Below are 25,976 nucleotides of genomic sequence, written 5' to 3'. Positions count from 1 at the left end.
TATGAATCAGTCACTTTCTTCACTTATTCAGAGCACAGCTTAGCAGAGTGAGTTCACGAAAGGACAGTCAGGGTGTCCAGAATCTATTCCCAGACTTAGAATTCGTGCACTGTTCTTAGTTCCTCTGCATTTAAGTCTTCCATTTGCTACACAGGAATAATGACATAGTACCTGTTTGTTTCTAAGGCACTTGAAAATTCTGTGATGGAAGATTTCACACAAATGCAGAGTCTATTATTATAACACGAAGAGTTGAAAATTGCAAATCCGTGTACTCATCACTATTAAACAGTCAACACAAGAATGAAAGAAGAGAAAGAATCTTTCTCTAAGGCATCTAAAATCAAGTATTCATGAATATGCAGCTACTGAGAAAAATAAATGGGCAAATATATTCATTTCAAAGACTATTCAATTGTAAACCATCAATAATCCATTTAGAGAAATCCTTTGCAATTTGCTTTCACTCCAAAAATAAATACATAGAATCCCTGATCACAGGTGTTTCTTACAATGAAGAGCGTTCTGAGGAGACATTCTTTCTCCTTTCAAAAGGTCTGCTGAACTCTAGAATTTCAGAGTGTTAATTCTAGCACATTCCATGAAGGTTGTTCCAAAATATAAAAATAATTATCTCTTAACCTGGCCAATCTTAGAATAATCCAAGTAACTTACAGTACAGTGGTGAACAGGCATCCAAGCAGGACCTTCCACCGAACAGTTCTGGGCTGGACACTTGCCTTGGTTTTGCTGCAAATAAATAAAACTGATATTATGTTCTATATACTATGTGCAGCAATATACGCCATTGATAGGTTTATCATCAACGTATTTATTGCCATATTTACAAGTACAGGAGAAATCTTTGAGGATGATTTTTTGGTGCAGTGCTGAAAGAAATGAGGTATGTTATTTCTACTCTTACCAAGGCCAAAGAAACTATTCTTTGCTTTGTTGTATTACTCTAAATCCTGGGGTTTTGGAATCAGGCTTTCTCAGCAGCTGGTTTTTCAGATCCCGGTAGGAACCATCTGAGAAGCCTCCAAAGCCAGAGGCAGACCTGGTCTCTCCTCTGGGTTCCCCGAGGACCCTGATACATCCTGTATCCCTGTGAGACCACTTGAGCCAAGTAACAGAAAGATGTGTTTACTTATCTCCCCTTCCAGACTGTGAACTAGTAGTGAAGATCTCTCTAGGGCATTTCATAGAACCAGAGAAAGTAAAGTTGGACAAGATAGATTTTAGAGGCCTTTCTTGTCAGATCAGAGACTGAGGTGCAAAGAATTGAAACCAGGAGCACAGAGATTTAACATTCTAAACCATTTGCCAGGCAGTACTTTTCATATAAGAGATATTTCACTTATGAGATACATAAGAAATGTCTCAGGCTAACCTATTCTTTTGTTGTAACTCCTATAAATTCAATGCTAATTGGCCTTTTAGAGAAAATGAAGTGCTTTCTTTTAACCAGCAATACAGCTCCATCCTGTAATAAGAGCTCTGATTAGTGCTAAAAGGGGAGGAAATGATTACAACAAAACTTTTTTATCTCTTATTTTATTGCACACTCAAGTATAATACATAAAAATTACTAACAATATTAGCAATAATCATATAAACCACAGATGTGATTTACTGAATTACTAAATATGCTAAAGATTATTCTGGATTCAGTATTTTATCACTCATTGCTAAAACAAATATGGACAGAAGTATTGTTATGCCCATTTGACAGAAGAGAAAACTGAGGCTCACAGAGGGTAAAAAACTCATCTATAATTTATCCTACAGGAAAGCAGCATAACTGAGACTGCAGCAAAAATCTGACTGACTCTGCAGCCCATGCATGCTCCTTCTATGAGAAGCTCGTATTTTCATTTTCTGTTTAATGGACCTTAAGACATGTCATCAACTAACATGATTTCATCTTATCAATGATCCTAACATGTCTAATTTAACTGGAACAAAGTATTGGATTCAGTACTTGTGCTAAGAATCTTATTTTGTGATTTGTAAGCTTTTCAGAGCAACCTTTATTTAGGTGATTTATTTTTAAGGCATCACTAAATTCTGAAACGCTGTTTGAGTGATTATTGATAAAGTCACCATAAAATACACTTAGATCATCAATCTCCAGGCTCAGTATTCTTGTTTAAATCAAAATATGAAATAAAGTACCAACAGGGTAGATAAGGTGCCCTGGACTGGTGTCAGGTGACCACAATTTCAAGCTAAGCTCTACCACGTGCCTGCTGCCAGGAGGTGCTGTGAGTCTGGTAGTCACATCCGTAAAACAGAATTAGTATCTTGCCTAATTCACAGGGCTCTCCAGGTGGCTCATTGGTAAAGAATACTCCTGCCAGTGCAGAAGATGCAGGTTCAATCCCTGGGTCAGGAAGATCCCCTAAACAAGGAAACGGCTAATCCACTCCAGTATTCTTGCCTGGAAAATTCCATGGACAGAGGAACCCAGTGGGCTACCGTCAATGGGGTCACAGAGTCAGACATGACTGAGTGACTCAGCATATACAAATCCATAGGACTGCTCTCAGATGATAAAGATTTGCTTCAGATAACTATCACAATTTGCAAGGACTTTATGAAAAAGGACATGCAAAGTAAAAGGACAATTTTATTTTCCTTTTCTGATAGGATAAGTCAGATAAATATAATTTACCTACATATAAAGATAAGCTTTTTGAAATGTGAAAGCATTATTAAAATGCTAGCTATTATTTCTAATTATGAGAAGTCATATCAAATAATGTTAGTGGTGAAGAATGTGTCTTTTGTAGTAATTCATAATAGTTATTAGTAGTAATAGTAGTAATAATAAGCTCTTTTTATATCTAGATAATGTATATTTTTATGGAGCACATGGTAAAGAGGCAAAATTTAATAAATAAGTGAGCTGTGCTTAGATGTAGGAATATGAGTACTCATAAAATGTGATGGGGGGCATAAATAAGGAGTGTTTAAACTTCTATGGATATATACCATGGAGTAAAGAAAGACAGAACTCTCTCGGAGTTTCTTGTCTCACTATTACCTGAGTTTCAGATATTAAGGCCTTCTCATTGCTGTTTTGAAAGTGAAAGTGTCCAACTCTCTGCGACCCCATGGGCTACTGCAGTCCACCAGGCTCCTCTGTCCATGGGCTTCTCCAGGCAAGAATACTGGAGTGGGTTGCCATTCCCATCTCCAGGGGATCTTCCTAACCCAGGGATCAAACCTGGGTCTCTTCCATTGCAGGTTTCTTTAACGACTGAACCACCAGGGAAGCCCATTGGTGTTTTAACCATGAAAATTAACAATATGATCACACACAATATGTGATCATATTTTTAATTGGTGCTTTAATTACGAAAATTAACAATATGATCACACAGGGACAGATAACATAAAAAGGCCTACTGAAGACAGATGCTATGAAAATATATATTATTTTGTAATCTACAGTGTGTGACTAGAAAAAAAAAGATTGGAATAGAAGTTGGGATCTTAGATTTCATTAGTGTCTCCATGAATCTATTTGTGGAACTTTGGGAAAGTTACTTTAACACTTCAAACCTCATTTTTCTCACTTATAAACTGAGAGGATTTTATTTGATCCACTCCTATATCTACCCATGTGAGTGCCGCATGTGTGCTCAGTCACTTCAGTCCTGTCTGACTCTTTGTGACCCTATGGACTGCAGCCTGCTAGGCTCCTCTGTCCATGGATTCTCCAGGCAAGAATACTGGAGCGGGTTGCCATCCCCTTCTCCAGGAATCTTCCCAATCCAGGGATCAAAGCCTGGTCTCCTGCATTGCAGGCAGGGAGTTCTTTACAGCTGAGCCACTGGAGAAGCACATAGCCACCTATATTCCTCCCAATAATCTAATCTGTTTCCTCCTCCAAAGAGGCACATCCTCAGTTGAGGATCCCTATCATTCTGATCCACTGTTAGCACAGGATGTGGTTACTTCTCTGTGAGTTTGCATGATAATAAAGGTTAAGAGCTACTGGACCAAACACTCTCACAAGAGTTTTCCACTCAGCGTCCTTACTGAAAACCCCAACCTCAGGTTTTACCTACCCCTTTATTCTACTTCTAAAGAAGACAGAATCTAACATGGGTCAAGGGAACTGTCACAGCTAGGGAAGAAAAAGGTTAAAAATTCTCTTTTTCTTCTCCATCTTTAGTATTTTCTCTCTAATATTTAATGCGGGAAACAAAACAGAGTTTGGGGTTATTGGCTATGGGCTTCCCTGGTGGCGCAGAAGGTAAAGAATCCACCTGCTATGTGGGAGACCTGGGTGTGATAACTGGGTTGGGAAGATTCCCTGGAGGAGGGCATGGCAACCCACTCCAGTATTTTTGCCTGGAGAATCCCCAGGCAAAGGAGTCTGGGGACAGAGGAGCCTGGCGGGCTACAGTCATAAAGAGTCAGACACGACTGTGCGACTAAGCACAGCATAGCCCTTAGAAGGCCAGCAAGAATCAGTATAAATACTAGGGGAAAGGACACTCTCTAGTCTATTTTTAAGTTAATTTCTTAGGTCAAAAATCAAGAGGAAACATTAGAATTCCCTCAATGGCCAGTCTCTCTCCAAGTTAGAGTTTAAGGTAGAAGTTGGTGACAAATTACCCTAAAGACAGATTTCACTTTCCCTTCTCCCTCTCATCCATCGACACTGAATATTTATGCCTCTAGACTGTTGATATATGACTTGACCAGAATTTAGGGATTTGAAAAGCTAACTCTGAAAAACATGTTTTCTTAAGAGCAAAACTATCTATTGAGTTTTGGTCTTTTTAAAATATTATGCTGTCTCCAGCTCTCTCATCTTCGTTGGTTGTCTTTTTCTGACTTTAATTATCTTGACATATTTCATTCCAGAATATCCTGAGCAAATGAGCCAAATATGCTGGACAATTACATCTCAGATTGATTATATAAATATCTAACCACAAAGAATTTCAAGAAAATGATATAAAGATTTTTCACTCAACCCATTCCATCCCCAGAGAGAGTAGAAATTTTTTGTGTATCAGAGGCTTACATTTGTTACAGTGTTTTGGAGTTTAGATCAGTCCTGGGCATTCACTGGAAGGACTGATGTTGAAGCTGAAACTCCAATACTTTGGCCACCTGATGTGAAGAGCTGACTCATTTGAAAAGACTGATGCTGGGAAAGATTGAGGGTGGGAGGAAAGGGGGACGACAGAGGATGCGATGGTTGGATGGCATCACTGACTCAATGGACATGAGTTAGGGTAAACTCTGGGAGTTGGTGATGGACAGGAGGCCTGGCATGCTGTGGTTCATGGTGTCGCAAAGAGTTGGACACGACTGAGCTACTGAACTGAAGTGCCTCTATGGGCTTCCCCAGTGGTAAAGAATTCTCCTGCCGATGAAGATCTGATCCCTGCGTCAGGAAGATCCCCTGGAGAACCAAAGGGCAACCCACTCCAGTATTCTTGCCTGGGAAATCACATGGACAGAAAAGCCCGGTGGGCAACAGTCCATTGGGTCGCAAAAAGAGTTGGACACAACTGAGCAACTAAACAACAACAAAGTGACGTTTTAGTCATTTAATTCTCAGAACAAGTTTGTGTGTGGTAGAATAAGAATTGATATACCCAAATAAAATTTTGACCTAAATGCTTCATTCAAAACAGCATGTTCTTCTAAAAGCAGAGAAAAAAACTAAAAACCTCTGTTGTTCTATTCATAATAAAATGATTCTCATAATCATAGAATTTTTTCCTGTGTTCAGAAGCGTCATATAATAGTACTATATACATATTCTTCACTTATTTACTCAGCCACTCATTTCTCATACATGCTTGGTATATATAGAGATAACAGAATTTAGAGATATTAAAATTTAAATCCTCTCTTAAAATGCACCCAATATTTTAGGAGATATAATGCAACATGTTACTTTTAAAACAGGATTAAAAACTAGGACCACTCATTCATTTATTCATTTAGTCAACAAATATTCATTATAAATTAGTTATTGTATTATTTAGAAATAAGGATATATCAAGACTCAGTCTATGTCTAGAGAAGTGCTCAACTGAAGAAAAAGGGCCACTAATAATCATGAAATTATTATATAATGAAAGCTGGTATATGGTATACCATATGATATAAATAAAAAGTGACATGGACAGAGGAAAAAGATGTATCTCATCCATTTTTAGGATCAAGAGTAAGGGATGAGCAAGGACCCTGAAAAATGGTGCAGAGAAACTGAGGCCAAAGGCTAGACTCCTGAACTGTGACTGACTGAGTCAGGTATGGCTTTATAGAGAAGATACTTCATTTTTCTAGTGAAGATTTTAGGAGTGAAAGGATGAGTAGAGGGCCTTCCAGGAAAAGGGATGCCATGCACCAGCTGATAGTGAACCAAGGTGTCCTTGGACTTGGTGAGGAAACCCCTTAATTTTGGGTCACAGAAACCTTGGAATGAGGGCAAGTATGATTCTATGCTACAGGGAAAGCAGACTTTAGCCATTCCCCTGGTTTATTTCTACTTCACAGCTTATGGACAGCAGGGAGTCCTGCCACAGAGTGGACCTAGAGGGATCCAGGCTTGATCCTATAAAAACAAACAAAAACTCAAGAGGTTCTCCTGAGTTTGGTCTCTGGAAAAGCACATAAGGTATCTTTCCCATCTTTTCCGAAACTCTCAGGTGTTTGACAGATAAAGAAAAAGAGATTAAAACATGATGTTTTCAAGGGGCAAAATTAAGTGCCATGGCAGAACTAAAATGACTGTACTACTGTATTTCCAAATACATTGTGAGATGTAAAGTATGGTATAAATGTAAGGAATAATTACATTTAAAGGATGAATTATTGTAAACATCATTATTTAAGAATTAATGCTTAGTCCATTCTAAAGGAGATCAGCCCTGGGTGTTCTTTGGAAGGAATGATGCTAAAGCTGAAACTCCAGTACTTTGGCCACCTCATGTGAAGAGTTGACTCACTGGAAAAGACTGATGCTGGGAGGGATTGGGGGCAGGAGGAAAAGGGGACGACAGAGGATGAGACGGCTGGATGGCATTACCAACTCAATGGATGTGAGCTTGAGTGAACTCCGGGAGTTGGTGATGGACAGGGAGGCCTGGCATGCTGCGATTCATGGGGTCGCAAAGAGTTGGACATGACTGAATGACTGAACTGAACTGAACTGAAAATTACTAGAAAACACATTTGCTGACTAGTGCTGCACTCAATATGCCAGCAAATTTGGGAAACTCAGCAGTGGCCACAGGACTGGAAAAGGCCAGTTTTCATTCCAATCCCAAAGAAAGGCAATGCCAAAGAATGCTCAAACTACCACACAATTGCACTCATCTCACACGCTAGTAAAGTAATGCTCAAAATTCTCCAAGCCAGGCTTCAGCAATACGTGAACCGTGAACTTCCAGATGTTCAAGCTGGTTTTAGGAAAGGCAGAGGAACCAGAGATCAAATTGCCAATATCCACTGGATCATTGAAAAAGCAAGAGAGTTCCAGAAAAACATCTATTCCTGCTTTATTGACTATGCCAAAGCCTTTGACTGTGTGGATCACAATAAACTGTGGAAAATTCTGAAAGAGATGGGAATACCAGACCACCTGACCTGCCTCTTGAGAAATCTGTATGCAGGTCAGGAAGCAACAGTTAGAACTGGACATGGAAAAACAGACTGGTTCCAAACAGGAAAAGGAGTACATCAAGGCTGTATATTGTCACCCTGCTTATTTAACTTATATGCAGAATACATCATGAGAAACGCTGGGCTGGAAGAAGCACAAGCTGGAATCAAGATTGCCAGGAGAAATATCAATAACCTCAGATATGCAGATGGCACCACCCTTATGGCAGAAAGTGAAGAGGAACTAAAAAGCCTCTTGATGAAAGTGAAAGTGGAGAGTGAAAAAGTTGGCTTAAAGCTCAACATTCAGAAAACGAAGATCATGGCATCTGGTCCCATCACTTCATGGAAATAGATGGGGAAACAGTGGAAACAGTGTCAGACTTTATTTTGGGGGGCTCCAAAATCACTGCAGATGGTGACTGCAGCCATGAAATTAAAAGATGTTTACTCCTTGGAAGGAAAGTTATTACCAACCTAGATAGCATATTAAAAAGTTATGACCAACCTAGATAGCATATTAAAAAGCAGAGATACTACTTTGCCAACAAAGGTCCATCTAGTCAAGGCTATGGTTTTTCCAGTGGTCATGTATCGATGTGAGAGTTGGACTGTGAAGAAAGCTGAGCACCGAAAAATTGATGCTTTTGAACTGTGGTGTTGGAGAAGACTCTTGAGAGTCCCTTGGACTGCAAGGAGATCCAACCAGTCCATCCTAAAGGAGACCAGTCCCGGGTGTTCGTTGAAAGGACTGATGCTGAAGCTGAAACTCCAATATTTTGGCCACCTCATGCGAAGAGTGAACTCATTGGAAAAGACTCTGATGCTGGGAAGGATTGGGGGCAGGAGGAGAATGAAGGGGATGACAGAGGATGAGATAGCTGGATGGCGTCACCGACTCGATGCACATGAGTTTGGGTGAACTCTGGGAGTTGGTGATGGACAGGGAGGCCTTGCGTGCTGCAATTCATGGGGTCGCAAAGAGTCGGACACACCTGAACAAGTGAACTGAACTGAGTAATATATGCTTTAGTATAGTTACATAAATTTCAAAAAATTGGGGGAAAAACACAACTCTTTGGGATAACTTCAAATCATTGCAGCTATATAATGTGTATGTATACATTCATACATACATACATATTTGTGTATACACATATGTATATAAATAATTGTACTTAAAGAAATAAAGATTTTCATCCAATTAGTTTCCTAATATGCCATAAAGATGCTTTGCCACCCATGAACTACAGCTTGCCAAGCTCCTCTGTCCATGGGACTTCACACTCAGGAATACTGGAGTGGGTCACCATTTCCTTCTCCAGGGCATCTTCCTGCCCCAGGGACAAAACTTGTGTCTCCTGGCATTGGTGGGCAGATTCTTTACCAGTAAGCCACCAGGGTAGCCCCACAGGAAATTTGGGCAGGCCCAGAAAGAGAAACTCCCTAAGACCAACAACAGTGATGACCCAGGGTCTATTACTAAACTCTCTTGTCTCAGTTATGACGATTAAAAGAATTAATACAAGTGCTTAGAATTATTTCTAGACATAATCAACATTACATAAGCGTCAGCTATTTTCTTTGTTTTTGTTATTATCATTATGATGATGTCAGGCTCAGAGAGCAAAAAATATGACAATCCCAGGGTAATAACTTTCCACTCTCCTTTTTTTAAATTTCCCTACCGTACTTCAAATCTGGAGGGATCAACAACCAACTAGCAAATGAGAAAGAAGAAAAAAAAAAAAAAATACCTAGCCCTACCTATAGCATTACCCCAAAGCAGACACTCTATCTGAAGACCCCATAGTAAGAAAAAGAGAATATTTAATCAGGAAAAGTGTTCAGAGTTCTGATTACTATTTGAGACTGGACAATTTTAATTACTTAATTGAGGCTGTATTTGTGATTTTAAGTGGCTGTAGGACTTTTAATTCTTTGCAAGTACCTGGAAAGTCATGGACTGCTTGAGTTTTCATCAAGACAGCAAAGTAGGGATCACTGACACTAAGAAGCTTTAAATAAACAATTTTGTATAAAATAAGCTACAAGGATATATTGTACAATACAGAAAATACAGATAATATTGTATAAAAACAGTAAGCAGAGTATAATCTTTAAAAATTGTGAATGACTATATTGTACACATATAATACACAATATCATTCATCAACTCTACCCTGATTTAAGAAGTTTTAAAGTAACAAGAGAGAGCCCAAATAAGAAGATTTCTAGTACTACATCCTGCTTGTTCAAGATATCTACTACAGATAATAAACCCGCTCATGGTCAGCATTAACATTTGTCATTAAATTTGGGGCTTAATTCCTCAATATTCAACTTTATCCCTTCCTGGGCTTATCTTTGTACTCACTTCCTTTCATTAATATTTTCTCAGGTGTCAAAGATGTTTAAAATGAGTTGGCCTAACTAGTTTCTTAAGAAATCCTTAGTAAGATTAACATTGTGCTGGGAAATCATGCATTCAGCTCTTCTGCAAATGAGAAAAATGCTGCTGACCCATTCTCCAAAGGATGCTGAATGCTGAGAGAGAGAGTTTTTCAGGAGACAGTGATGGCAATGCTGAGTCATGATCACGTTTTCCAAAATCTCTTGTGACTCTCCAAGCAGGCATTTGCCTGGGTTAGCAGAGGTGCTAACCAGTACATAAGAGGATGAAATATGTCACGTTAAAATCTTTTCTAATCATTTGGCTACCTGGATAAATTAACTATGATGAGTTATATAAGCTCTGAATGTTCAAAGCAGACCACATTTGAATATTTATCATATATGAGTGTCACTGTTGGAACTTATTTTATGGCATCAATGGAGAGAGGGCCCTGGAAGAAGGCATTTCCCAGGTCTATAATAAAACAATATTTATTGAGTACTATTAGATGCCAGGTACTTGAAGTGAGTTGTTAGTTCATTCTAATATTAAATTACTTATCCTGAAAAGCAGTGGAAGAAAGCGTTTAAAACAATGAGGAATCCAAGGTTTTAGAATCCATATTTAGAATGCTAAATCTGTCACTTTTTAGCTCTGTGAATAAGTTTCTTAGACTCTGTGAATTTCAGTTTTCTCATCCATAAAGTGGAGAGAATAATACCCAGTTTAAAGGATTATTATTAGGATTATATAAAATAATAATGGAATATATTTAACCCAGGGTCCAATATACATTCTAATCAGAAGTGTATTTATTTGTATAATAAAATATATTTATTAATTAGAGACATATAAGTTAATAAGATTAATACTTATTAAACAGAGATTTTCCCCCTATCCCACTTGGCTTCTCTAAACCTATTTTCTCACCCCAAGTATAAAATAGTATGCATCTCACAAATCTCACATGTTCACTATGAAAATTAAATGAGAAAAACTATGAAAGTGAAAGTTGCTCAGTTGTGTCCGAGTCTTTGCGACCCCATGGACTGCCCATGGAATTCTACAGGCCAGAATACTAGAGTGGGTAGCCTTTCCCTTCTCCAGGGTATTTTCCCAACCCAGGGACCAAACCCAGGTCTTCCGCTTATACAAAAGTACTTTACACACATCAGGAATTTTAAATCTAAGTTTTCAATTTAAGTTGGAAAGAACATCTGAAATACTGCAACAGTTTTAGGATGACTAAATTTGGGAGCTAGAATTGACTCTGCAGTCTGGAATCACATATTTGAAATAATTGGTCTGTAAATATTTCTAAGAAATATATTATATTACAGAATTTTGTGGAAGCATCTTCTGATAATCCCTGAAGCTCTAGAAATCTCCAAAGTTGAATTATTCCTACGTAGTTAGATTCAATAGAGTAATTTAAGCTTCTAAACACGAGATTAAAAATACAGTCTTGTAAAGTACTTTAAATGACATTGATATTTGCATGCTGTCACTGCATCCTACTGACATAATAAGATGAGACAAGCGAAATGAACTACAATTGTAGTTTTCTCCTTGCAAGAAAGAAACTTTGAACATTATCTACTACCATAGTCAATGAATACTTTTCATTGGTAGATCTATTATATCATAAACTACAAACTCCTGTGGAAACAAAGCCTGTGATTTTTAAAATAAGCTACATTTTTCTTCCTGACACATTTTAAAATTCATCTGTAAAAAACACCTCGTTTGAATAAACAGCTAATGAAAAATATCTAAAATCTCAGGTCTACCAAATAAGGCCCATCCTTTGAGGAAAGAAATGCCATTCAGAAACAAGATCAAAGCAATTCATTTCTATTTTCACTGCTACCATAGAGACAAAGAAAAAACAGTGAAGAGTTTTAGCTGACTTAATTCTTCCTGAAATTTATAATTAACTACACAGGAAAGGGGACAATTACCATATTTCTAAAGAATAAAGGATTTAAAAAGTTGAGCTTTTGATAAGACATAATTATAACCTATTAAGTATGCAGTTCATATCAATTTGTTCTTATAATCTTCTTGAGTTTCCAAAAATTGCATTTATATTGGACAGTGTTTTATGAAAAGTACACACAGAATGCCATCACTTTAAATGTAGCTAGTTCTCTCTTGTCAGAGGTTTTTCTCAGATATTAAAAATTCTGCCAAAGCCTAACACAAAGATAAGGGGGGTAGATGGATATTATTTTTGTATGTGCCTTGTCTTTCTGACACCTATGAATATATGTTTTTGGACAAATGTTAATCAATGAAAGAATGTTCAGGCTTTTGTAGATCAGGCACCATAGCCAACATCAAGCAGTCAGCCAGGAAGAACTAACAATTAGACCTGTCCTCGATTTAAATAGAACTTCAGATTGCTAAGCAAATTACATGTGTGTTAATTCAGGACAGTTTTATTTTAAAGGACTAGCAAGAAAGCACTATAGCTTGAAATCCTAGAGGAGTCATAACAAAGACCAGGGAGGGAGAATTTCTTTTTTTTTTTTTTCCTAAAAGTATGTTTTCATTTATGGTGTCTTTAGCAAAGAATTTTCAAGTACTTTTTATTAGCAAGAAAATCTCTAACTCCTCTTCACATTTTCTATTTAGAACTATATTTTCAAATAAGTAATTTTTTGGAGATACCATAAATACAATGTGATAAATTATATATCTCTTTGTAAAAGTATGAACTATAGGAGAGGTAAATTTTGTTTTAATACTATTATTTCAACTGTGTCTTATGGACCAAAACAATTCTTGCTGATATGGGTAATAAATGATATGACTTGTATCTTTAAAATTGACTTTTGGAATTTTAAAAAATATGTGCAAGTGGTCTTCAGGGAGAATCTCTGTTGTCACCTTTATTGCTACGTGGAAAAGTGATATATTTGATTATTCTGAGGCATTTCTGTCTAGGGTTTTCAGAATAATTTAAGAACATATTTGAAAATGACTAAAAATTTTAACTCCTATCTCAACCACAAAATAACAGAATACCTATTTGGGGCTCTGTTTGCATAGTGCTGATGTCATCTTTATAGTTCGTTGGATAAATTCCAAGCAGTAATCATTATTATGTTTTTTTAAGTTCCTTTTAGAGGCTACTTGGGGTAAAACCATTCAATGGTACTGATACATTTTGTTCTCTAAAATGCAAAGCAATGCTAAAAAAAAAAAAAAGGCAGAAGTGCTGTGAACTTACTTTCCGTTCCTAGACAAGTTTGTACCCTGAAAGCTGAATGCAATCTAATGCATCCTGCTTTGGGGGGGGAAAAAACAACTTTTATTATTTCTTCAATTTTTTTATGACCAAGTGATTTAGGACAATAAAGCCACTTTTAAATTTTCTATTGTACAACTTTAAGACAAATTGTAATGTTTTATACTAAAATATACTATATAATCTAAAAATTATTAGACCTTTATTAGTATAAATGTATTATAAATACTAAATATAATTTCCCCTAAAACTAGGTTAAGTATCATATCATATAGAATCTCTGAGAAGCTAAACAGATATAAGTTGGCCTTTTTTTTTTATCAAACTGAAAATCTGATCTGGCTGCTTTAGCTTTTATGTAATATTAACACAAATGTGTTACTGACCTACAAGTATTTTAAATTTGACACTTAAAGGTTTAAATGATGCTCATTTAAGCTGCTTTATCAGAGATGTGATACAGTTGCCATTATTCTTGGAGCATGTGAGGACTTTTACCTCTTTTATCCCATTTCTTTTGTACTAAAATGACATTTCAAGTATCATTTCAGGTCTGGCAATCATTCACAGAGAAGTTCACCAATCACCTGTCAACTGAACATTCTATTGATCAGAATACAAAGATACCTTTCACCAGTATTTCTTGTGAAGTACATGCTATATAAACATACACATATGTGTATGTATAAGTTGTAGGAAGGAAGTGCTTCCATCCACTTCCTTCCTAGTTCATTTACTTAGTCAGCAATGTCTACCAAATGTCTGTTACATGAAAGAATCAATCAACACTTACAGTATACCTGTCAGCACCATACTAGATCAGTGGCTATAAACCTGACTAATAACTTCCCCATCACCTTCAAAGACATCACATTTTAGCAAGAGATAGGCACGTGTAAAAACTGATTGTCCTGGATGATGACTATTACTCAGATAGGGGCTTCCCTTGTGGTTCAGCTGGCAAAGAATACGCCTGCAGTGTGGGAGACCTGGGTTTGATCCCTGTGTTGGGAAGATCCCCTGGAGAAGGGAAAGGCTATCTGCTCCAGTATTCTGGCCTGGAGAATTCCATGGACTATACAGTCCTTGGTCAAAGAGCTAGACACGACAGAGCGACTTTCACTTTCACACAGACACAGATCTCATACTTAGGACACAAAGATTGACTAGCTCAGTTCAGGAGAACAGTATCAAGGAAGATATTTACAGAGAAATCTGCATTTGAGTTGAGTCTTAAAGGTTAAAAAAAGCTTATTAAGAAACCATAGGCTAGAGAGTTGAAAGGCATTCTAGACAAAAAGAAAAGCAGGTATATAGAAACAGAATAGAATTCAGATTGTTTGGGGAACTAAATATAATTGACTACAGTTAAATCTAAGGCATGAAGAGTGATGGGATCAGAGACAGGAAAGTTAGACAAGGGCCAGAGGAAAGAGGCCCATGTATATGAGGTTAAGCTAGTAAACTTTATCCAATAAGCCAATTCTTAAATCCAAGGGTGCAAAAGCAACTGAGTATACAAATCATCTAGTTATCTTGCTAAAACACAAGTTCTGACTCAGTAGTTCTAGCAAGGGACTCAAGATTCTGCATTTCCAACAAGCTCTGAAAGGATGCCATTGAAATTGGTCAACAGACCACACTTTGAATAACAAGGAAGTAGGGTACTGGGGGAGAAGGCAATGGCAACCCACTCCAGAACTCTTGCCTGGAAAATCCCATGGATGGGGAGCCTGGTAGGCTGCAGTCCATGGGGTCGCAAAGAGTTGGACATGAGTGAGTGACTTCACTTTCACTTCTCACTTTCATGCATTGGAGAAGGAAATGGCAACCCACTCTAGTGTTCTTGCCTGGAGAATCCCAGGGACAGGGGAGCCTGGTAGGCTGCCGTCTATGCGGTCACACAGTCAGACACGACTGAAGTGACTTAGCAGCAGCAGCAGCAGCAGGGTACTGGGAACTCCTGAAGGGTATTAACCAGAATTGCAACATATATACAAAGTATACACACAGGTATGTGTGTGCATGTATTTTTATTTTGTAAGGAAGGTCCCAGTTAACAGTGTAAAAAATGTAGAGGGGTAAAAGGAGGGGCAAGGTAGGAAGAATGAATGGGAATTGGGATAGATTGAAATTTAGGGGAAAATAAAAACCAAGATCAATTCCCACTTTTCTAATGATGACAATTGGGAAATGGCATTGTGGTAGGATAGAACAACTTGCATTTATCTAACCATAACAACTGAGAAAGGAGCATACCATTCAATGAGCAGATAATAGAGTGGGAGAATGATTTATGCTCAGAGGGCTCCAAAGAATGGTGGTTTTCCTAGAACTTTTGACTTAAGATTACTTAATGGGTAAATAGAACTCTAAATTCTAAGAATTTATTCATTTACTGTCAAACCACTTTTTCACAAAACCTGGTGTCTTCTGAAAGTTTAGTTCAAGAACTGAATTACTTAGATGCAAAGAAATGGATATGTGTATGCAGGAATATTGGAATAGAGGTATTTGGGGGAGAATATTTTCATAGGATTTCAAATCTGGTACTAATTTTGAATGTACACGAGAAAAGGTTAAAATATCTGGTCTCTTTTTCTCATCAATAAACACCTATTAACCTGGGAAAGATTCATGAAAGCCCAGAGGAAATCCCCATTACCATGACTATGTAATAAAAGTTTGCCACTACAGTGGTAACTGACTTGTTGAGTTAGTGATCATACTTTGAAATTTATCCTTAAATGTCAGATTCCCTAAATAAGAGAAAAGGAAAGAGGAAAATAAGGAGGAGAAACAGGAAAATTCGCATCTATACGGTGACCATACATTGTGTATAGCCGCTATACTAAGCCCTATGTGTATGTTTATACTTGCTGTCTCGCTTGCCAACAATGTTCTTCCCAAGATCTTCATAAAGCTGGTCCTTTCGAACTTCTCTGACCACCCTATCTAACATAGCCCTGCTCTCTTTTATACTCATCTGTCTCTATATTCCACTTCTCAGCTTTTTAAATTATAGCAGCTACTGATGCCATGTTTGCTATCTGGGCGCCTATTAAGAGCCAGTCTCTTCACTCTCACGGAAGTTCTCTGAGGGCAGGGTCCCTGTCTGCTTTATTCACTGTTCCACCTCTACTGCTTACAGTACTGCCTGGCACATGTATGCACTCAGCAAATATTTGTGGAGGCAATGAATATTGTATTTAATCTTCACAACACCCCTTTGAAGTGCTTATTATTATTTCATTTTACAAATAAAGAAACTGAGATTTAGTTTAAGTAATTTGGCCCAGACAGCAGAACTAGTAATTGGCAGAACTAGGACTCCAGCAAGAATCTGACTCCAAAAGCTATGCTTCTGAATCCTATACTGTGCAGCCACTCTAAGCCAAATTGTTGTACATGTCAAATGCTGTCCAAATACCCAATACTCAGTTTTCTGGGATACCTAATAATTATAAGGCCAATTTGCTTGGGTCCCTGTAATTAACATAAAATTAGTTCTAACACATAGATGGATACAGCTCTCATTTTTTTCCACCTCCCAGTATGTTAATGGTATAAAAGATTTCAATTTACTCTAGGATTTCCTCCTTTCAATAATTTTAGTCATCCTTTCCATATCTAAAGTATTTTATAATTTTTAAATAAACTCATTTGATTCTCTACAATAATCCTGTGAAGGAAGTACGCATAAGTCAGTTTTATTATCCCCATTTCAGACTTGAGAAAATAAGACTCAGGAAGAGTAAACTGAATTTTCTAAAGTTGCTAACATAATAAATGGCAAATCCACATCTATAACTTTATTTTCTGAACCTGGGTCAAACACACATTCCCAAATTGCCTTTGGTGAAACATGCATATGTGCAATGAGATAGGTCTCTCAGAAAGCTGTAATCATTGATAATCTGCTTTAAGAAAATCTTATGTACAAACATTCAGATGAAAAAATGGGTAAATAATAAAAGGAAGTGATAAATTACCTTATACTTTATAAAGACAGTTATGCATTTAAAAAATTTTGAACACAATAAATGTACGTAAATGTTATTTGACTTGCAAAATGTGATTTGCACTTGTTTCCTTTGCAAACCCACAGTTATCTCATAAAATAAAATTTACCTAAATCCTCCCAAACTCACAGCTCTTCATAACACTCATAGCTTTTACTCATAGTGTCAAGAAAGGGCTGATGTTGTGAATAACATCCTGGTAATCAGGTTTGGCAGGAAAGACTATTTACTACAGCTGTATCAACAGATGACTGGTATGATTCATATGGTACATTCTTATTCCATTTCTAAAAGTTTACTTTTACAAGCTAGATATGTGTCCAAAAAATACAAACCTACAATTAATTATGAATAACTTTAAATTAACCATTATGTGGGTGCATTATTTTTATTTAATTAGATGTTTAGGTTGAGAGGAACCAAATCCAAAATGTAGTATCACGAGTATGTTTTAACTACATTATAAACGTGAAGTTACTTAACCAAGAGACACTGACAGTGGATAGGAGCACGGACGTCAGTGACAAAGACCTGGGTTTGAATTCCCTCTAGGAAACGGCCTTGCTGTTTCTTCAACGGTCTAAGGAGTAGAGGAGTTAAGTTGTCTCCGTGTCAGAAATATGTCCCAGGTATTACATATACCAAATCTAACTGGAGATTTTAGGAAAGGTTATGGCATGAACAGCCAGACCTGGAAGATAAGTAAGACTGAGACAGATGGCTGAGGCCATCTAGACAGAGGACTAGGAAGTGCAAGTCTCCAAAGCAGAAACACGGCTAACGCCTTCAAAGACCAGAGTGGAGCCAGCAAGGCCAATGGGCAAATGAGTTAAGGAAGGACAGAAAAAGTAGCGTAGATATAGAAGTAGTCTGGTCCATGAATTTTCTTTAAACATTACTGGAGTATAAAACACAAAGAAGAATAATGGAAGATGAGACAGGAAAAGAATTGAAGTGCTAGGTCCAGGGAGATCTACAAACTAAGGTAAGAATCTGGACAACCACTCATCTTGAATTCAAGCAGGGCCTCCATGTGAGAGTTATGCCATTGGGTGTTTATATTAGATTGATCATTCTGGGAGTTGTATGGAATACTTAATAAAGGAAATTTAAGGTATTATATTAATGTAATTAATATGCTAAAGTGTTTTATGCAATTAAAATGGTTAATCCCAGGTTACTAATGTAGTCATAAAATCTTTTCACATTGGCTCTTGTCCCTTCTTTTCTATACTAAAAGGCCAGAGTTTATTAAAATTTCCCTACTATTAGCTGTATTTCTGCCTCTCTCAGCCACCCAGCAGATTTTTCCTGATCCATTAAGCCTCCTGTTCCAATTTCCGCTAAGTGGGCCTGCCACATTGCAGATGCTTGGTTGAGATGTTATGTGTCAGGATCAATGTCACTGGCAGGAAAGATATGAGAAGAGCATCATGAAAAGACAAGAAGATGGGGAGACTGCGGCCCTTCACAGGGCCCCCCACTTGCACCATAATTAAATAAAAGTAACGCACCCCTACAACATAACATGCTAAGTACTCTGTAGTTCTTATTGTCAAAACAATCCTGAAGATACGGACCATTTTATAGAAGAGAAAACTACATTTCAGAGAAGGTCATCTAGTTACTGAAAGGTAAAACCACTATTTTTACTGAACAGGCGTAAGGATGGGCAAAGGGGAATGTGGCAGATAATAGGAGAGAGCTCAAATCGGAGAAATAAAATGGGTGAGAAGTCAGGGCAAACTGGGATTTGAGACCAGGGTTAATGATGGAAGGAAAATTCTATTTCCTTTAAGATAATATCTCAACTTGATTTTTATAACTGGGCCTCTACTCTTTCTGCATCCTTTGTTATCTTGCTACTCACCGTGGATACCGTACATCCAAGCCACACTGGGATATGCCATTCTCCCACTTTTCTCTCTTCTAGCAATCTGTCACATCTGGGACTTGACCTAAAACACTATTTCCCCCATTGTTTCCTCCATTCTGCATAATCAGTCTAATTGTCACTTCCTCAGAAAACCCTTTCCTGATATGAAACCCCTACCTATCCTGTAATCCAACACAGCAGATTCTTTAGGTAGCCCTGTGCTCATTTCAAAGCACCCTACACTTACCTCCTATCACACATTGGTATTTCTATAATTGGTTGTTTTCCCATTAGACTAAAAGTTTCACGAGAACAGATTGTTCATTATATCCCCATGCCTTCCAGTGTCAGGCATATATTAAGCCTTCAATAAATACTTGTTAAATGAATAAGATGAATGAATGGATGTGCTGCTTCTATAGCTGCATGAGAGCAGATGCAACTATATAACCACATGAATAAATAGCTTTCTCGATGAAGACAGAGCCACTCAGAAAAAACATTTGTTGCCTCGGTGATTTGTTTCATTTCCTCTACATAGAGCTCTTCTGGAAAACAAAAATTATTTTAGTTGCCCAAAAAAAAAAAAAACCTAAAGTTGGGAATACTTCCATGATTAATATACTTATAAGAGTACAACATAACCCCTTTTCTATTAAAAATAATAAATAATACATATTAGCATTAGCAAAAATATCTTTCAAATGGCCAGCAACAGCTATTCCCTTTTAGAAATTCTAAAGGACTGTAACTCTTTTAAAAAGATGGTGGGTTGATGAATACAAAAAGTGTTATTTACAGAACAGATGTAGTATTGACATCAATAAAACCCTCTTTTACGCTGCCTGGTCCACATTTCATTCTGCTATTTGAATTTTATTATGCACATCAACCTGTTACATATATTAACAATTGACAGTACAATCATGTAATTATTTTTTAAATTACAGGAATAACAACATGGGTGTGAGTGCACGCACAGTTGTGTCCAACTTTTTGCGACCCTGTGGACTGTATCCCACCAGTCTCTTCTGTCCATGGAATTTTCTAGGTAAGAATACTGGAGTGGGTTCCCATTTCCTACTTCAGGGGATCTTCCTGACTCAAGGATTGAACCTGTGTCTCCGGATTGGCAGGTAGATTCTCTACCACTGAGCCACCACATTGCAACTATCTTTATAGATTTTTAAAAAAATTTTTAAATGTCTAATTAATGGACACTTGAAATATGATTCACCCACTACTACATTTTAAGATACTTAGTGTACATGAATAATTTTAGTTGCAGAGATAATATACTTTAGAATAACATTAGATTAAGATAGAAAAAGGAAGGACCTCAGAGATGCATTAATATACACTGTTTTACAGGAAGGAACACTGATGCCCAGATGCCTTTAGGTGTCCAAAGTTACAAAGTACAGATTTACTTTGATTTTTTCACAGTTCCACATTTCTTCTGTTCTTGTATCAAATCCCATATGCTATTACATATGATTCTTGAGAATTCCTACATAGCAAGAGAAAAATTCTACCAACTGTTCATATTTTATTAAATTTAGCCCAAAATATTCTGCCTACTATCCAGAACTGATGTCCTATTGACCAATCATCTAACAGCATGTTTCTGGCTTAACAGAGGCTAACATTATTTTCCTTGTTTTCTGAGTGTTAGGTGCTCAGTGGTGTCTGACTCTGTGACCCCATGGACTGTAGCCCACCAGGCTCCTCTGTCCATGGAATTTTCCAGGCAAGAATACTGAAGTGGGTTGCCATTCCCTTCTCCAGGGATAATGGAACCCAGGTCTCCTGCATTTCAGGCAGATTCTTGACTGACTAAGCCACCAGGGAAGCCTTGTATTCTAGCTATTATATCCCCATCATTGGGATTATTTTATTTTAATTATTAAAGACATATTTAAGAACTGTCCATTCTATAAAACATGTTATATCCAGTTACTAAATTGTGTTTATTGGGATGACCACATTTTTCTCAATGACCATATTCAAAGAAAGGGATAAATTAAAGGTATATCTTGGGAGTTGATCAATAAATTATCCCTTAGGTGATTTTTTCACTATGCCAGATATTGTGCTGTGTACTTTCAATACTCTCCTGCCACGCTGCTTACATATAGGTAATATCATATCTTTTTCATAAATGAGGAAATTGAGATTCAGGTAAGTTAAAAACTTATTCAAGTCCTAAAGTCACTATGTGTGAGAACAACGATTTAAATCTAAGTCTTGCACCAGAGTTCTGCTCTTCAACCAAGTCGTGTCACTTCTCTTTCCTCAGTAGTGACATTTGTGACAAAAGGGCTAAAACGGAACCTGAACAAAAACACTCAAAAGAGAAGATTCAATCTTATACAAGTGACTTAACATCAGAAATGACCTTGGGATCCACATGAAAGAAAATCTGAGTTTTCAGTTGCTCTGATGATTTTCTGGCCGAAAATATCTTACCCCAAAAGTATAAGGTTCTGCAAATCAGTCTGGTCAGACTGGAGCACTTAAGACCTTAAGCAATCTGAGTCATATGGGTGAGATCTAGGATTACTTTATTGGGGGGGGGGCAGGGAGAGTTAGATTATTATGAAACAGGCCATAATCATTTCCTGCCTTTTACATGCAGAAAAACGGAGAAGAAAAACACTTCTCTGGTATGTCTAATGGATCCTTTTATATTGCCATTTTGCAGTGCCTTGTCTCGATTTGTCATAATCTCTCCTTTCATTAATCTTCTAACATTATTCTTAAGACTATACAGCAAGCTATGAAGAGGAATTTATTTCCATGGTGTGTACAACAGAAGGGAGAATGGAGAGAGACCCAAGAGGTCATAGGATGTAAGACGAGAGTTAAGTGCATTTCATGCCAAGATGGGAAGGAAAGAAGAGAGCCCGTGGAAGCACCCATGCTTCCTGCCACTGAGCACTCTGATGGGAGTGGTGGTCACATGTGCTCACTGAGTTGAGATAGATGAGGTTGAACCTGGACACACCAGAGAGTTAGTCAGCAGTTCCAGTCTCGCAGAAAGTGTCAACAGAGCAAAACTTGAAGAAAACCTCTCAGCCAGAAGTGCTAGAAGGTGGACTCCTTGTGGAGAACAACGTGATGGGGGCTGAACTGAGAAAGAATGAAAATTTCCGAGTTGTTGGCAAGTTTCCTGCCAAAAAGTCCCAGGAAAGTGAAACAAGGGCATCCCGAGTACATAGTCACTTGGGGGAAAAAAAAAGAATATCAGTGGAGGTGGCTGAAGTGAACAGGATTTGCATTCTGAAGTCCCTGAGGAGCTCTCCTCACCCATATGCAGCTTTTAAATCAAGCATACATTAATTACCATTTAAACATTATAATAGGACTTTCCTGGTGGCTCAGATGGTAAAGCGTCTGCCTACAATGAGGGAGACCCGGGTTCAATCCCTGGGTTGGGAAGATCTCCTGGAGAAGGAAATGGCAACCCACTCCAGTACTCTTGCCTGAAAATTTCCATGGACAGAGGAACCTGGTAGGCTACAGTCCATGGAGTCTCAAAGAGTCAGACATGACTGAGCGACTTCACTTTCACTTTCAAACATCATAATATAACTTTGTTGTAAGTAGTTCTGTCCTAGAGAAGTGTTACATGTGCCACCCTAGAAATAGTCATGAACATAATTAATTCAGAATATTCATGAAATCTCACATGGATATTTATCCTGTTGAATTGTATAATTTACATGATAACTCAAAATGCTGTAATAATAACTTTTATTTCTGATACAGCATTTAAAGCAGAATAATAATGTTTCTTACCTTATACCTGTAGTCATTAATATTCTGATAAATGGATATATAGCACATGACATGTTTTTTAATTAGCTTATATTTTTCAAATTGAAACAGATTTCAGTGTTGATTTACTTTGTTTAATGCAATAGATTTCCAGTTTTGAGTTCTAATTAATAAATTTTCATAACATTTTTAAAGTACTACTTATGTTTTATAGTATTTTCAATTATTCTGATTTTGAAATAATTATGAAATATATGTAGGTCAGATTTGACAGCATTCTCTCAAGAAAAGTAACACCAGGTGTAACACCTCAGGAAAAGTAAAACATATTTCAGAGACTATTTCCTGGATTAAATACGGAAATACAAACTCCCACTTACCTTTTCTAAAAAAATCATTTTAGTTTATTTTCATTGACAATTGGAAAAACTGAATCAGACACTTGGCAATTTTTTTAAATAAAAGAAGGTATTCATCTCACTTTAAGGCCTGGTCCACTAACCCAACTGGCAGTTTTAGGCTTCAAGTCCATTACCATCATCTGAAGCTACCATGTGATACTAGGCCTTATAGGAAGATAACCCTTAAGGTTTTCTGAAATATAATCTGTAAAAGTAAAAAATTTAAGGTCATACTATGGAGAACTTGGTTGGTGGGTTCAAAGTTAAATAATCTTTTCTTTAGCAATGAAAGGGGATCATAGCGAGAAATCCATACTTATGAGTCTCATGCACTAAGTGATTGATTTTGTCATTTTTAATGGATGCCCAATCAATGTGAGATACTAAAAGATATAGCTCAAATTAACTCATGTTATGCTTAAATGCAGAATGAAAAGGGAGCTAATGAATTAATGTGTTTTAATTAGTTTTTTTCTAAAAATAGTAATTTCTATTCAAATAACCAATGATGATAAAACTGAAATACATTGTTCAGGACTGATAGAATAACAGAAAATGGGCTTGAAGTGTTTAGCTACTTTCTGTAAACCCATAAGAGAATTGCCTATTGATTTTATTCCACTCCCATTTTTGTTGCTATTTCTCATACTACAAATAATTTGCTTCTTAACACAATAGAAGCATTTCAATATTAAATATTGTGTTTGTTTGTTTCAAATCAGAATCTAAAGAATTTTTCCTTTAAAAAATCACTAAAATGCAGAATATCAGAGTTCTCCAATCAGAAACAATATGTCAAGCCACAGTAAAGCTGATTGGCTTCCTCAAGCATAGAAGACATGGTCTTTAAATGAAAAGCTAATTAACACACTCAGAAAGACTACCCTGATATGTTAAAATGATGTCTGAGCTACAATACTACTACAGATATTTTAATATTGAGCTATAAATAGATGCAAAAGCAAATCCTGCCGTAAAAAGCACAGGCACATTCTCCTTTCATTTGTACAAACACACAATATCACTTTAAGAAGTTGAAAACCAATAAAGACAGGACCCTCAGACCCTCGTGGGGAACAAAATGCCCAGCAAAGTAAATTATACTAATTATTTTATCTCATGAACTGGCAGCACCAACCAGAGCTGTTTAATCACAGGACCAGAATAAGAATAGAAAAATGCTGCACACGACAACAGCTCTGCTTCCTATCCTACCTTTGTGGTGACAATGCACAGGCAATCCATCCTGGATCCCTACACAGGACTCAGTGCATGGAAATCACACCAGCAAACCAGCAAAGGTGAGAAAAGCCTTTCGGTAAAGAGCACACAGAAAGAAGCAGAGCCTGGATTCTGCACAGACGGCTTTTCCAAGGGGCCCCCTCATGGGAAACTCGAGCCCTCCTCCATAGAGCTCAAGGCATGCAGGATTCTCCTAGGCACCGGAAAATCCCCTAGAAATCAGCTCCGGCAAAACTTCCCGACGGCTTTCTGGGCTCCGCGGCTGCATGGTCCTTTAGTGGATTCCGTGATCGGAACAAGGCTCCCGGAGCGCCTCGCACAGTTCTAGCGTGGAGAGGAGTGTTACACCAAGCACCAGAGAATCACATTTCAGCTCTCGTTCCCGTTTCTGAATTCTGATCTGCGCCTTCAGTCTACCCATAAGATCTCCTCTGCCAAAGTCCCCCCTTAGCTGCCTTCCTCTTTGCTGCTAACAACTCTGAGTAAGCACAACACAAAAAAACTCCGCGGCCCATCTATCAGAGGGCTGGCGTTCTGCTGCCAGAACAGCGGCTTTGGGTAATAAAAAGCTATTTATTATGAGCATGATTCCCGGCAGTCTAAATGACTCGAAAGATGACTGAAAAGCGAAGGTGCGTGCGGCGCTGCATGCATCACATCTCAACTCACTTGCAATTACAAGGGCAACAGCTTACAAATGACTAACAGCTGGAAAAGGTACCGATTTTTAAAACTGAGGGTTTGAAGGCTTCACTTAGAAAATGTCAGCTTTCTTCTTTTATTTGTGTACCCATATGTGCCTTCTCTGACATATGAGCATACACAAACAATCTGAATATCTCAAAAAATAAGTATATTAGAAAATCGAGGTGGGAGGAGGTTTCAAAGCGTTTACAGAAGTTCCACAATCTGAGAGACAAAAAATGAGTTTTCCCAAACTTTTCCCTCTTCACTAGCTGCCTGCAGGCACTTATTATGTGGGCAGAGCTGTGTGTTCCCTTCTGCGGGTTTTAACAGCAAACGATTAACCCTCCCCCTTCGCCCCAAATCCCTCCCTTTCTTCCAGTGAAACTGCTGCAGAGATTGCCTCTGAGGCGCTTGACAAGCATCACTCTGGATAATAATATACTTTTTTTTTTTCATTCTCAGACACAGAGGCAGAGACAGACTTGAAGCAGAAAGAAACAGGGTAAAAGAGAATAGGGGGCGGGAATGAGAGAGAAGTGAGTGACAGAATGGAGAGCACGGACTGACCAATAAACATGGAAAATCAGTTTTTCCTCTCACTGGGGGGGAAAAAAAGTCAACGGGCCCATGAATGACAATAAGAGAAAATGTCTTGGGACCCCCGTATGTTAGGATC

The 25,976-nt window shown here is 37.7% G+C and overlaps 1 protein-coding gene across 1 annotated transcript in view; it reads right to left on the bottom strand.

Annotated features, from left to right (window-relative positions):
• Positions 1-574: 574 nt before the first annotated feature.
• Positions 575-25,976, bottom strand: part of LOC138986259 (disks large 1 tumor suppressor protein-like) — a 516,603-nt gene continuing 491,201 nt past the window's right edge. The window contains exon 4 of the mRNA XM_070365272.1: positions 575-750. Within this exon, the coding sequence (XP_070221373.1) occupies positions 631-750 (120 nt within the window). The 3' untranslated portion in view covers positions 575-630. The remainder of the gene's footprint in view (positions 751-25,976) is intronic.

Source organism: Bos mutus, chromosome 29 (assembly GCF_027580195.1).
Source record: "Bos mutus isolate GX-2022 chromosome 29, NWIPB_WYAK_1.1, whole genome shotgun sequence".
Classification (NCBI taxonomy): Eukaryota; Metazoa; Chordata; class Mammalia; order Artiodactyla; family Bovidae; genus Bos; species Bos mutus.
This window is presented reverse-complemented; position numbering and strand designations above follow the sequence as displayed.